Consider the following 14,214-nt stretch of genomic DNA (forward strand, 5'->3'; position numbering starts at 1 on the left):
AAGTATTTTGATTGATATATTAACTTATTTATCTAAAGAGACATAAAATAGATAAAGACCCGTTTATATGTGACTTGAAAGTACTAGTTATATATATAAAGACCGGTTATATAACAGGTCTTTAAGTACCAAATTATAAGCCTTTTTGTCTATTATATACTTTATTAAACCAATTGCTTGTAAATATTGATTTACAAACTTAAAAGCTTAATGTACAATTATCATTAAATTTTCCTAATAGTTTAGGTTCAAATGCATAATTATTATTAATAAACTTTTAGATATAACTTGGAAGTAGTCACTCTATCTAGCTAGAGGTAACATTGTTTATATCTTAATCTCCCTTATAAACCGTCAAAGTATTGAAACCCAAAACCCGCAGAAAACGGCACTGGGTGTTACATTTATTTATTGATTAAATTTTTCAAATTCTTAATCCTTGTAAATAGTAAAGTGACATAACTTAATGTGGTATTACTCTTAAAGAAATATGTATTTGATCGATATGGTAAATGTTTGAGCGAACCTATCATACATATGAGGTTTAGTTAGACGTTTGTAAGTTCAACGCAATTATCCTAACATAACAAAATGGTATCTACACGATAATTGAGGTCTCACAACGCGGGACGTTAAACTTCCTAGTTTATATTAAAGCAAATAGAAAAGAATAGTAAAGTGTTAGGAGTTTTAAAATTCACCATAAAACATTCTTACAACAAAGTTTTAAGAGTTTTAATGTAACCACAACATTTTTAAAAGTTTTTAGTTTAGTCCCACAACCAAATTTTTATATTAATGTCAAACTTTATACTGCACGAATTTTGTCACGTGACATTCCGTTTAATCTAAATTTTGTCACCTCACATCCCATTTTGATTCTATTATTTTTGGAATTTTGTTTTATTATTAGTTCTTGCATTTTTTCTTTATTCTTTTGGTTTTTGTTTGTTTTTAATTTATGGTTTTAATGCACAAAATAAATGTACATTTTCGTTTTGTTTTACTATTACTTTCTTGCATAGTTTTTTTTTTTGCTTTTAATTTTTCCTTTTCACAAAATAAATATATGTGTTTGGTATTACACATTTTTCAATGTAGTTATGATATTACTCTTAAATATTAATATATTTGACATGTCATAGTTTTTAGCAAACTATACATAGTAACCATATATAAAACAAATTGTAATCACAATAATTCAAACTTTGTCAACGTGTGAACGAAACCTAATATGCTATTGCCATCAAATAATTATGTAGTATTTGATTTGATAAACTTTTGAGTAAACATATCATAACAAATTGGTGCTTAATTAAGTGGTTGTCGATTAAACGTAGGTACACACATAACAAAACTATATCAACACGATAACTAAAGCCCCGCAACGCGGGGCGTATACCCCACTAGTTTTTTTAATTGCTACTTGTGTAAAAGTTCTTTAAATCTACTGGGAAAAAATGAGGTTTTTTTTTTCATCGATCGATATAAACGTAATAAAAGAATTGTATTCCAAATCGCACCATTGATCTTTTATATGATTGATGTACCCATCTTTATCTTTTGTAGTTTAATTTCCATCATCCATTTATTTCAAAAAGGAAAAATGATAAATCTTCCTAATAAATTCTCTTAAGAATTCTCTTAATATATCCACTTGTTGATACATGTAATCCACGAATTCTCTTTCCTAATCTCATCCCCTGATTTTCCACATGTCATGATTCTATTAATTAGGAGGATTTATCATCCTCCTAACACGATAAGTACTATTTGAATTTACAAACAATATTCTGTTTAATTTAAAATTTAATCAATTAATATGAGTTTAGAAATCAATAGTTTTTTCCACTTTGACATTAAAAAGACAAAAGTAAGAGTATTATGATTACTCGTAGTATTCTATCTATATCTATACTTCTATACTCCTTATTAAAGATTATACACCCCTCAAAATGGAAAGTGTTACCAAAATGTCACATGCGAAATTACCAAAATGTCCTTAATAAACACCCCACCATGGAAGGATTTTTATAAATTACCAAATTTGTCCTTAATGAATTAATTTACATCATAAACCCTTATCTTGCTAATTTACATTCTAAGTCCTTATCTTATAAAATAGTTCTATTATCTTAACATCAACTTACACCACTCGACACCAATTATCGATGTCATCACCATGCGTCACCAACCCCACTATACCATCGTCGCTGTTACCGTCACCGCATTGCGCGGGTACCATGCTCGTTTTAATTTTATATAAACGTGTTATATAGCAAATTAAGTGTTACTCCGTAGTATTTTGATCAGGCAAAAAGAAAAACTCAGGTAATTAAAGCACAGCACCTGACATACTCTACTATTGCGGTGAATACACGTGGATGTCCAGGGAGCCTCGTATCAAAAGAACACAACACGTTTCACACCTAGTTACTCCCGCTTCATCACTCTACTCTCCACGTCATCATCTTACGTGCCACTATGCATGTTAATTCCTTCCATCCTATATATAGCTGTACATTCACGTAGTTGTAAGCATCAATCATATATTTTCATTCAATTATATACAACCTACCGTTAACTAAGAAATTAATCTCAAAGAAGCGCAACAAAAATGGCATCACAACAGCAGCAAGAACGAAAGATATCTGACAAGATTTCCGAGGAGGAGAAAAAGGATCTCGACCAACGAGCTGCTCAAGGTGAAACTGTTGTTCCTGGCGGTACTGGTGGTAAAAACCTTGAAGCCCAGGAACGTCTTGCTGAAGGTAAATTAAATTAACCATATATATGTATACATATGATATGAGTTTTAGTAATACGTATTACTTTTAATCATTATATATACATTAAGGTCGTAGCAAAGGAGGACAGACTAGGAAGGAGCAGCTGGGAACAGAAGGGTACCAAGAGATGGGTAAAAAGGGTGGTCTGAGCACCGGTGATAAGTCTGGCGGTGAGCGTGCGGATGAGGAAGGGATTGAGATCGACGAATCCAAGTACACCAAAAAAGGTTGATCGATATGATCTGCTCGCTAGTAGTGACGTATGCTTGATGTAGGATGTGGTGGTTCTGTTCAATGTTCTCTTGTAGTGCTCAATAATGTTTGTGATGTAATAAGGTGTACGTTTGTGTGATGATGTAGTAGTAATCGGTACTGCTGGAAGTTTTGGTAATGGTCTACTGCCCTGTCATGTGGTAGACTAAAACCAGCAAGTACCTTTTGTAATTTGCGGATTATATATATATATGTTTCTTTTGTTTTGACATTATATATGCCTCTCTCAAAGTCAAACAAAAATAAGATGGTGGAACAGAATTGAAGGCATGTTGACAAATTTTGGATGCCTAGCTAGACTTTATCATGCATTCTATTGGATTGAGCTATTACTGGCTAATGGGAGTGGTCCACTTTGACTTTGCTAATACAGCTGGACCGATCTCCTAGACTTATGTGGGCGTTATTTGAAGTTTGTAATAGTTGTCAGCGCTGACTTTGTAGTATAGGTTGGTCAGACCTTTGAAGTGGGTTTCAATATTCTAACGAGTTCTAATTGTATATCACGTGTGCTAGTGCGTCACTAACTTTGGAAGCTTGTATGAACCACCATGAAACAGGAGCTTCTGATTCCTGAATTTGTTATACTCAATTGTATTTTTCTCATTTCTTTGACTTTCTTAAATCTTCATCAATTAAACAGAACGATTATATACTACAGTAGTTCGTTTTAATTAAGACACGTTGATTGAGCCTTTAGCCACAGTTGGACGACTATCAAAAAAAGAAAACTAGCTCGTATAATACTTGACACTACAGGATAGTTCTAAAAACAATTGCCCGTGACACTCTCGCTTAATTTCGAACTTAACCAAATAACAATATATTGGTTTTAAAAATTAATTAGCCCTTACAAATTTCGAATGCCACTGTCGTCCCAGTAGATTCTGTCACCCAGTAGATATAGATACAAACATGTATCGAGAGTTTATGAGACGCGATATAGTGTTTGACGTGTAAAATGCGTCTATATTAGACTATTAAATCCCGATACGGAGTACTTATATATGTATAGTTACATATTACAAATATGGTGGTGTTAGTTTTGGGACATAGTGTTTTACGTGTAATACGTATACATTACGGGTAGTTATTTGTGACACATTGATCATCATGATCATGGACCTTTTCTGGCGTAGTATTTTATGCCGAATAGGACCAAAGTCGATCATGGTTCGAATTAATTTGTAACAAATATTTGAATGTGACCAGATCACTCATGGTACGACTGTATCAAATTATCAACTTAATTGAAATATTAAGTTCAAGATAGAAGGCTTGTGTCAGGCTAATCTCTTTGAACAAGAAAGAAAAAGTACCCAAATGAGCAGTGTTTTTAAAGCCGAATCGGACATTGAACCGGTATCATAAAATTTTACACCGATCAGACCGCAATTAAACCGGTTTTGATAATATATAGCGTTTTCGTAATAATACCATAACATTCTTGATTTAAATACAACATAAGTTCAATAACATTAATTCAATAACATTAAGTTACATAAATTATTCAAAACAAACAAAATTTTAACACAAAAGTCATACTTAAAACGAGTTCTAATATGAGTTTAAACACATCGGAATATAGAATATACTCTTCAAAAATCATTTCTTTCTACAATAGCAAAAAAAAAAAAATTAATTAAACATACATATTGTTTTTCTACAACCACGTTGAGTTATATATATATGCATTACACTTATTGTTAAAAAACTATTAAAAAAATTGAAAAAAAAAAAGTTTGACTTGCGGTGACCCGGTTCAATCGCCGGTCCGGTTATGGTCTGACCGACCGGTTCAAGAGGTTCAAAGCGGTTCGCTTGCAAGATTCGAACCACAAGCTATTAGACTATAATTCTTAAAAATATCGGTCCAACTGCGGTTCGACCAGTTGAACCAAACGGTTTAAAAACCTTGCAAATGAGTAGTTCAAATAATTATGAAGAAATTCATAAGGACGTAAACGGAGAAATTCGTATACAAAGATCGACAAGGGAATAATTAATGCAAAGCACTAATTATATATACCGAAGATGAAATTGCACACTAGACACTTCTATACCGTATGCTAGTACCCGAATTACGATATTACAAACCCGTTGTGAAACTTTTTTCATTCGAAACCCATATGTACCGAAGTTATATGTTGTTGACAAACAAACCATAACATAATTAATGCAAAGCACTAATTATATATAAAACTCATATGTGAATTCGAAGGCACAAAAAAACTGAAATTCACAAAACCCAAAACCCTTTGTGTTGTGAGGATTCGGCCGTAGCCAAGAAAGTAGAAAAAGAGGAGAGAATTATATATGTGTGAATTGAATGAAAAATCATTGAATTAAGCCGGGAATAATTAGGGTTTAATTATATTGGAAAACAAGTTAAATCAAGGCTTTTTGAGCCTTGACAAAACTGGGCCCCTTCTAGTCTAATTAGAGTTCAATCCTAATTATCTTATTTCACAATCAAACCTCCTTCTAATTAATTTAAATACAATTAACTTTTTAACTTATTTAAATTAATCATTTCGTGATCAAACTAATTAATATATTACTTTAATAATATTAATTAATAATATAGAGTTACCGTGTCATTTTGTGTGACCCCGTAGGCTTGAATCATCTCCGGACATACGTTCATTTTACGTGATCATATACTAACATATGTTGCAGAAGAAAAAAAATTTCAAAACCTTATATATAGCCGTTTGTCACATGTAAACAGAAAATGTGAACAAATTCATTCACAAGTTTATAAAATGCTACTTTGAAGGTTTCTTCAAAAAGTTTTTTTAGAACATACTTTTTTATATCATTTCACATGTGAATAAAAAAAATCATGTGAACAAATATATAATTTAAGAGTTCTCATATTTTTTTTTTAAAAAATGATTTTGAAAATAAGGAACCTATAATATATATATGAATATAATTAATCATCTGGTAAAAAGATTTTCATGTCATGCGATCGGTCAATATATGACCAATAATGAATCAGTTTTCGTTATCTTTTATTCATTGTCTAAAAGCTATATCTATGCAAACTCATTAATAATAATAGATTACAATAACTAAAAAGAAAAGGATACAAAAATGAGTGGATGGCAATTTGGATGCAATCCTAAAAGTTGGATACTAAAAGAGAGTACGAACAAGATGACGAATAATTAGTTGGGCCATAGAAATTGTCAACGGCATTGTTTGACCAAGTTAGCTGTGGTCGGTTGTTTGGAGGATTTATAACGCCGGTGATATATGATATCTTAAACAAATGACCACATCATTGACCGATTCCCGTTATAACTAACTGGCACACATATAACTACCATATATATCCTTTATTAACTGTTTTTCAAACAATATACCCTTTAATATTTTTTTTAAGAAAAATATTGATCCTCCTAAAATTTTAGCCTAATAATCCTCTTAATACCATAATATCTTAACATGTGTAATTCATTAATTATCTTTCATACATTACCCCTTTTGATTTTTCCATGTGGCTTCTTCATATGATTTGGAGGATAATTAGGTTAGAGGATTTATCATGCATTACTCTTTTTTTAATGGCATATCCTGACCTTTATAATAACTAATCGGAAAACTTTAATTAATATGTATAAAAGTTATATATTTCAATTTTATTTAAGTTTTAACTAATCTCTAATTATTTGGATTGCATGTTAAGAAACGAAGAAGCAAAAAGAGAGGAGGAGGTTTTTTAGCTCTTTATAAAAAGGCGTTTGACCGTTGACAAGATTTGGTCTTTTATGTACTAAATATTTGCCGATTAATAAATTTCCATGCAAATCCCATGCATGTTTTGACTTCGTAATTTGCCCAATCCGCTTGTTAAACGCGTGACAAAATTAATTACCTAAATCCATTTAAAAAGAACATCTTTTAATTATTGTATTGTTCATTGTTCAACAAATATACACACTTTAGCAAATAAAGATGATTGAATTAAACTAATTGTCTTTTTTAGACAAAATTTACTTCTTATGGATTAAGTGTTTTACCTAATTAAATATTTATAGGATTATAACATTGTTTTTAATATGATAACATTGTCGAAATTTAGACTAAGTAAGAAAAAATCAACTGAATAGTATGAAAGATTTGAATAAGTAAATCAAAAGTACACATTATAACAGGATAATTGAATACTTTTTCCAAGTCATTTTCTGACAATGATGCTATTAACCTCACGCAAACAATTTCTTTATCAACTACTATCACCAACGGTAAAAAAGTATTATATAGAAAGTGATCAAATAAATCAATGCATTAACTATGGTAAGTACTTGGTAATGAACTAGAAAAGTAGAAAGGGAAGAAAAGTGACTAAAGTCAACATGTGAACACCACGAAATTGTAAGGCGCGTGAAGCCATGAACGAAAAAGAACAAAATCAAGCAATTAAGCTTTCCATCTTTGCATTTAAACCGTTAGCGTCTATAATCATTCGCTTCCCATGACCTCGTCTTATTGTGTATATATATACATCTCATATAAATTTCGTCTCTAACAATTCAAACACCAAATTCCCTACTAATCAACTCCAAACCAAAACCTTTCCTAATATATATATTTCTTCAATTCACGGGTACGTTAACAAATACTAACATGCCCGGTTCTGTTGCGGTGATGTCAAACTCACCGGTGTTCTTATCATCACCCATGTTTCGACAACCAATGATCTCTCCAACATCATCACTTTCACTTCATCATCATCATGCTTCTCCAACACCGTCGTCTCCGTCGTCGTCGTTACACGGACACACAATTAATAAGGGGTTATATCATCATCAAGCAGATCAAGGAGGAGTTGTATTATTACAATCGTCACAGCAAGTCATGAGTAATAGTAGTCGCGATCAGTCGAGTTCTTCTTCTACACAATCATCATCTACTGTTATGTTGAATAAAAGGAAAAGACCCGCTAGGATCCAGATTCCGCTTGCGCCTTTGAGTTTTGTCAATAATAATAATAATGAAGCTGCTAAACTGGATGCTCATGTTAATGATGAGATTGATGAGGAAGGAGAAGCGTATTTTGTTTATTCTAAAAGAGGGAAAAGAGGACCCATGGAAGATCGTTTCTCCGCAATTGTTGGTCTCCAAGGAGATTCCAAACAGGTATAACAACAATAATATATATCATGTGTGTGTATTTACATCATTCCATTATTTTGTTAAAATCGTTACCAAAATTTTTTTGAGGCCCTGTACTGTTGCACTATGTACATCTATATATTCGATAGCTAGGAACTTTTATATTTTAATTAATTAATTATATATGTTAGATAAATTCACATTATATATATTGATAATTTGAATATAATAATTATATATAGGCGTTTTTTGGAGTATTTGATGGTCATGGAGGCGCAAAGGCTGCGGAATTTGCAGCAAAGAATTTGAATAGAAATATAATGAGTGAATTAGCTAATAAAAGCGAAGATGAAATCGAGGAAGTTGTTAGAGACGGATATCTTGCTACGGATTCGGAGTTTATAAAATCAGAAGAAGATGTGAACGGTGGTACTTGTTGTGTGACCGCATTGATTCGTAAGGGGAAACTTATTGTCTCAAATGCGGGTGATTGTCGTGCTGTCATGAGCCGAGGTGGTGTCGCGGAAGCTCTCACTGATGATCACAAGCCTTCTAGGAAAGACGAAAAAGATAGGATCGAAAGCTTGGTAAGATATTAATGCATTCCTTAATTGTTTCATTATTATAATTAAGGTTTATAAATATTAGTCCAAAAAAGAAGTCATATAGTAGAAGTTGGGTTGTATATATATATATATATGCTTGTTTTATAACTTCTAGTTTGTCATTGTATGAATATAACTTGTGATTATCATGGAAATCAAGTTACTCATGAATTTAGGGGAATGAATAAAGGAGAAAATTGGTTTAATATGAATGAATGAGAATTAATTTGATGTTTTGAAATGTAATTTTGTAGGGTGGATACGTTGATTGTCGCAATGGTATATGGAGAATACAAGGTTCACTTGCGGTATCAAGAGGAATAGGGGACAAGCATCTCAAGAAATGGGTGATTGCAGAACCAGAAACCAGAATACTCGACATTAGTAGACCTGAATGCGAGTTCTTAATCCTTGCGTCGGATGGGATATGGGATACGGTAAATGCTTATCCTTTTCTAATTGGTATAATTACTAAGGCAGTAAGTTTATAATCTTTAAGCAACCACATTTTTCACACTCCCACAGCTAATACAGACCAAAACGTTAATTCGTCTTTGCAGGTCAGTAACCAAGAAGCAGTAGACGTCGTTCGGCCCTTTTGCATAGGGACCAATAAACCTGATCTAACTTCTGCTTGTAAGAAGCTTGTTGACTTATCAGCGACAAGGGGTTCTTACGATGACATGAGTGTTATGGTTATCCGACTGCCTCATTTTGCTTCATGAACATTATAATATGCATTATTAACAATAGCTAAGGCAAATTAATTATTGGAAACCAACATCAATTGTACACACAAAAAAAATATATTAGCATGTGGTTTTAGACCCTATTAGTTCTTCGTTGTTTGATCCTACACAATTACTTCCATAACAGTTTATTTTCATATATTTATTTAATGGGATCTATGAAATGAAATTGCAATTTTGAAAAGCATAACTGCTTTGATGCGCTTTGAGTTGACTAAATGATTCATGATTTTTTTAGCTAGTGAATGAATGTACGTTACTTTCAATATTTTTCCTAATTTTGGTTTCATATATAAAATAACTGGCCAAGTGGGTCAAATAAGTGAGGCTTATGCCAAAAATTATGCACAAGTCTAAAAGCAGCCGCTCTTGATTCGTTTTTTATGCAATGCCTGGTCAGCCGGTTGGTGCCCACCACTTTGCACTTTTCATGCTTTTGACTGATTTTTGGGATCACATTTTCTTTGTATTGACCAGTTACTTTAACAAAGACTTTTCATTTCACAATAGCTTCTTGGTCGCAAGTAGTTAGATTATCAATCAATCAATAGATATTTTATATTCTACCGAATGGTTCATGAATAATATAATTCATCAAACACAAAATTCATTTTATCCCAAATTCTATGTATAGTGTTAGCATTCCTTTATGGATCCTCCCATATATAATAGTCATGTCTCATATTTGGTCCTAACATTGTTGCAACTACATAATGGCTACGGAGTCCATAAAATGTAACTCACACATACAATAAATTATATATATCTTTTTTATTGGTGTTATGACTTATGAGTTTCTATAAGGGGCAAGGGTGTAGTCGGCAAACATAATTAATCGACAAACATAATTAATCGGCAAAAAATATCGGCTAAATCGGCAAATCAACAAACTTATAGCACATGCATCGGCTTCTTTTGGCAAGTTTAATCGGCAAGATTTGGCAAGCAACATCGGCTAGTTTTGGCCGATGCAAGTGAACGTTGGGAGCGTATGAAAGTAACCGTTTTTTTTTAGTGATTGTGAACGTTGGAGTGTCTGACTTTTTTTTTTTCTTCCTTTTTCCAACTTCAATATATACATACACATATTTTCTCTATAACTTACGTAACGAAGTTATATATATATACATCACTAACGCGATGTATGTGTGTATTATTTTACATAACATGATCCTCAAGGACGGCGACAACGCGATATCACCGGTGTACATCAGGGATCCTCCTAACGATCTTCGTGCTACCGACCCTAATTTTCTCTATAACTTACGTAACGAAGAGATGCATTACATGTTACGTCGTGATATTACGGAGCACGTGGGAGATATAGATATCGAGGTTTAGTGATCTTGTATTTTATTTTTAAGTATTTGTGTGTTTTATGTTTTAAATAAATGTGATATTGTAACTAGTTGTATTGTATTTTTTAAGTTTAATAAAAGTTTAAGGTTTGTTTTGTAAGTTTTTTGCAATTGGCAAAAAAAAAAAATCGGCACTATAGCATGTACTTTGGCAAGTTTTGGCTAGTTTTTGGCAAAGTTTGGCTTCAACACGTGTCGAGTTATGATTGGCTGGAAAGTTGCCAAAATTTGCCAATTAGCCACAAGATTGACACTACACCCTTGCCTCTAAGTTGAGATACACGCCCGTAGATGATAAATCTTTTTAAAAGTTATATGTCACTTTCTAACTATAATGTATTTTTTTAAACTGTAATCTAGTTTTTAAAAATTTAAATTAAATAGACTTGCAAATGTTTGTAAATTGTTTATAAGTTTAGCAAAAAAAATTTACCTTCCCGGACTAAAAATATTGTGCTACATCACTATAAATCTTAATTACACCACTAATTACTAATTTATGAAGTTATACAATAATTCGATAATTCGGAACCTATCTTGAAGATGTATCCGGGGTACTTTTGATTGTTAACTTACAGGTGGCGCCAATTGTTTGTACATCGAACCGGGGTCTTAAAACGGAGATGATGAGGAGTTTTTGGTTACATATTGACGATTCTCTTATTAGTAAGGCAAAGCCTCTTGTACGCCAATTGTATGTGTGTGGTGTTTGTGTATTGTGTGTGTTGAAGTTGGAGATCTTCGTATACCGTGTCTCCTTTTATAGGGTTAGTGTGTCTTGTCCTCCAAGTAAGGTTTTTTCCTTCATGGTATAGATTTGCTGCCATCCAAAGGAGATTCGTAGTTATCTATTGCGTAACCAACCGTCTGAACTCTGAAGATAAGTGTAAATCTGTTATTGAGAGAATGTATATCATTTCCATAGTTAACGACTCTGAGATAGGCTGCGTGTAGGCTCCGTTGTGAGGCTAGGTGAGTAACACCAACATGTATGGAATGATGTGGTAAATGTGGGTCCGTTATTTTTTTAGTCATTAAATATTGAATGTATTTAATGATTAAATGTATAAATAATGTCTGATGTATTAAGTAAAAAATAGGTAATTGACGTTATTTTTGTTTCTTACATGAAAAAACAACATAAGAATTAACTAAATGTATTAACTTATTAATTATTAAGTTTATTAAAGAAAAAAGAAAAGACAATGCCTCAATGTAGTTGTCTTCAAATCAACTTTATTGGTCTAGAAAAATAGGCCCATTTCACAATTAAGAAGTTGGACTTTATAATAATTATTATGTTCTTAACAACATTTTCAAGTCTTATTCTCATGAATATTATATCAATCTATCTTATAACTAAAAGAGAAAAATAAAAGTATACTTGACACTAATAAGAGTCTTTTTTTAGCCTAAAACTTCATCCTAATTACTCTATCTCTCCATTTTTTATAGATTTTTTTTTGTTTGTTTATTAATTAAATAGTTATATTTAAAACTCTATCATAAATATTTTCCTATAAAAACAAATATTTTTAAACTTGGAAGATATATATTATCCTTAAAACTTTCCCAATAAGTTATTATATATACAACATAAATTTTTATTAATTATTCTCCATCATTCTTCTCCTTTTTGATCTTTAATAAAATCATGGTTATATAGCTTCTCAACAAAAGAAACATATGTTTTTTTTATATCACTTTTATTTAAATTTTTGGTATTTCGTTTATGTTTGTTCATTAGTTGATATTGAATTGTTATGCTATTGTCATTTTTTAATTCTTTTAATTTGTTTTATTGTCAATTGTAGGTTGATCATAACTTATTCTTCTACAAAAGGTTTATTCACTTAAATTTATTTTGCTCATTTTGGTCATTAATTTATTTTGCTAACTATTTACATCTTCCTTTTTTAAATTTAGAATATGACATATATTTTATTATTTTTTGTTAGATGAAAAAAAGACAACAGTTGGTTCATGTTGAATATTATTTGACACATGTTATCTTATTGATATTTACCTTTGGTATATATATTTTGACACTAACCGTCTATCGGACGGGGCTGAAAACTAGTATGTTATGTGTCGAAAAAGTTATTGGTAAATCTAAAGGGAAAAGATTAAGAGAAGAATTACATATTACCCTACACTTTTTTTATCTACTAAGAGCAAATTATTGTTATTATTTAAAGTCAAGAGCAACTTGTATGAAATTTCCTATTTTTATAACTAATTTTATATTATAGGTTATTACATGTACCGATGTACGTCTTATATTAGATCAAATTAAAATATATAAAAAATGTATCATGATGTTTCCTAACCATAAGATTGTTATTCCATTGTATTTTCATGCAACTCTTACTAAAATTTTGATGCAAATTCCAATTAGACTATGTTGTTTTCTTATTAACTTTAAAACCAACAGACAAATATGGTTCATTTTCTACTTAAGTAGTTGTGTAGTGTTAACCACAATTTATACAAAAGTTGCTAATTTGTTAACGACCAGAAAAAGTAAACAGTTGCCAAAATTTGTAGAATTAACAAGGAATATATAAAAATGTAAACTAATTTGGACTTTATCACCATCGTCTATTTAACCTAACACCGACAACCTAATTGTTCAACAATATCAACACCGACATAATAATAGTTTTCCGGCCACATATTACTTTAATGGAACAAAATCCGACAACACAACAACGGAAGAAAAAATTTCGGCAACACTGCCGCTAAATTAACACTACAATGCTAATCACGAACATGCAATTAACGACAATATTTTATATATATATATATAAACATAAACATAATCATAAGCATAAGCAGTAGCAGTTAACCGGAAACCCCAAAAAGGGGTCACTGGAAAACAAGCAATAGTCAAACCAGAAACCTTGAAAAAGGTCGCCGGAATAAGTAGCAGCGGCAGTCAAGCCAGAAATCCAAAAAGGGGTTGTTGGAATAAGCAACAACGCTACTCAAACCAGAAACCCAAAAACGGGTTGCTGAAAAACATGGAGCAGTAGTCAAACAAGAACCCCCAAAAAAGAGCCACCCAAAAAGTAAATAACAACAGGAATAAACTAGAAACCCTAAAAAAAGGGTTGCTGGAAAAGTGAACAACCATGGTCGGAAATAACCGTCGAAAAAAAGGTGTAGCTTGTTAGGAGCATTGACAAGTCCATTTTGGCATCAATTCCGACAATACAAGTCAAGAAAAACATAATACTAGTCTCAAAATCGAAAACCTTCAATTAAAAAAATTAGGTTTCCGGTGATGCAATAATTGACACTATAACCAAGAAAA

At 31.7% G+C, this 14,214-nt stretch overlaps 2 protein-coding genes across 2 annotated transcripts; both read left to right on the plus strand.

Moving 5' to 3' along the window:
- Nucleotides 1-2,605: 2,605 nt before the first annotated feature.
- On the plus strand, nt 2,606-3,148 carry LOC122606202 (em-like protein GEA6). The gene is made up of 2 exons (XM_043779161.1): nt 2,606-2,771; nt 2,858-3,148. Exons 1-2 carry the CDS (start codon nt 2,618-2,620, stop codon nt 3,019-3,021), a joined length of 318 nt encoding a protein of 105 aa, XP_043635096.1. The 5' UTR covers nt 2,606-2,617; the 3' UTR covers nt 3,022-3,148.
- Nucleotides 3,149-7,615: 4,467 nt separating this feature from the next.
- On the plus strand, nt 7,616-9,706 carry LOC122605604 (putative protein phosphatase 2C 53). Its single transcript, XM_043778565.1, has 4 exons — nt 7,616-8,210; nt 8,429-8,773; nt 9,046-9,228; nt 9,352-9,706. Exons 1-4 carry the CDS (start codon nt 7,698-7,700, stop codon nt 9,514-9,516), a joined length of 1,206 nt encoding a protein of 401 aa, XP_043634500.1. The 5' UTR covers nt 7,616-7,697; the 3' UTR covers nt 9,517-9,706.
- The last annotated feature ends 4,508 nt before the right edge of the window (nt 9,707-14,214 follow it).

Source organism: Erigeron canadensis, chromosome 6 (assembly GCF_010389155.1).
Source record: "Erigeron canadensis isolate Cc75 chromosome 6, C_canadensis_v1, whole genome shotgun sequence".
NCBI classification, from domain to species: Eukaryota; Viridiplantae; Streptophyta; class Magnoliopsida; order Asterales; family Asteraceae; genus Erigeron; species Erigeron canadensis.

What these genes read in the sequence shown, in the direction of transcription:
- LOC122606202 (XM_043779161.1), top strand. Translation starts at nt 2,618, where the DNA reads ATGGCATCACAACAGCAGCAAGAACGAAAGATATCTGACAAGATTTCC. An exon ending in CCAGGAACGTCTTGCTGAAG is followed by an intron (nt 2,772 to 2,857) that starts GTAAATTAAATT and finishes ATATACATTAAG; the next exon opens with GTCGTAGCAAAGGAGGACAG.
- LOC122605604 (XM_043778565.1), top strand. Translation starts at nt 7,698, where the DNA reads ATGCCCGGTTCTGTTGCGGTGATGTCAAACTCACCGGTGTTCTTATCA. An exon ending in TCCAAGGAGATTCCAAACAG is followed by an intron (nt 8,211 to 8,428) that starts GTATAACAACAA and finishes AATTATATATAG; the next exon opens with GCGTTTTTTGGAGTATTTGA. An exon ending in AAGATAGGATCGAAAGCTTG is followed by an intron (nt 8,774 to 9,045) that starts GTAAGATATTAA and finishes GTAATTTTGTAG; the next exon opens with GGTGGATACGTTGATTGTCG.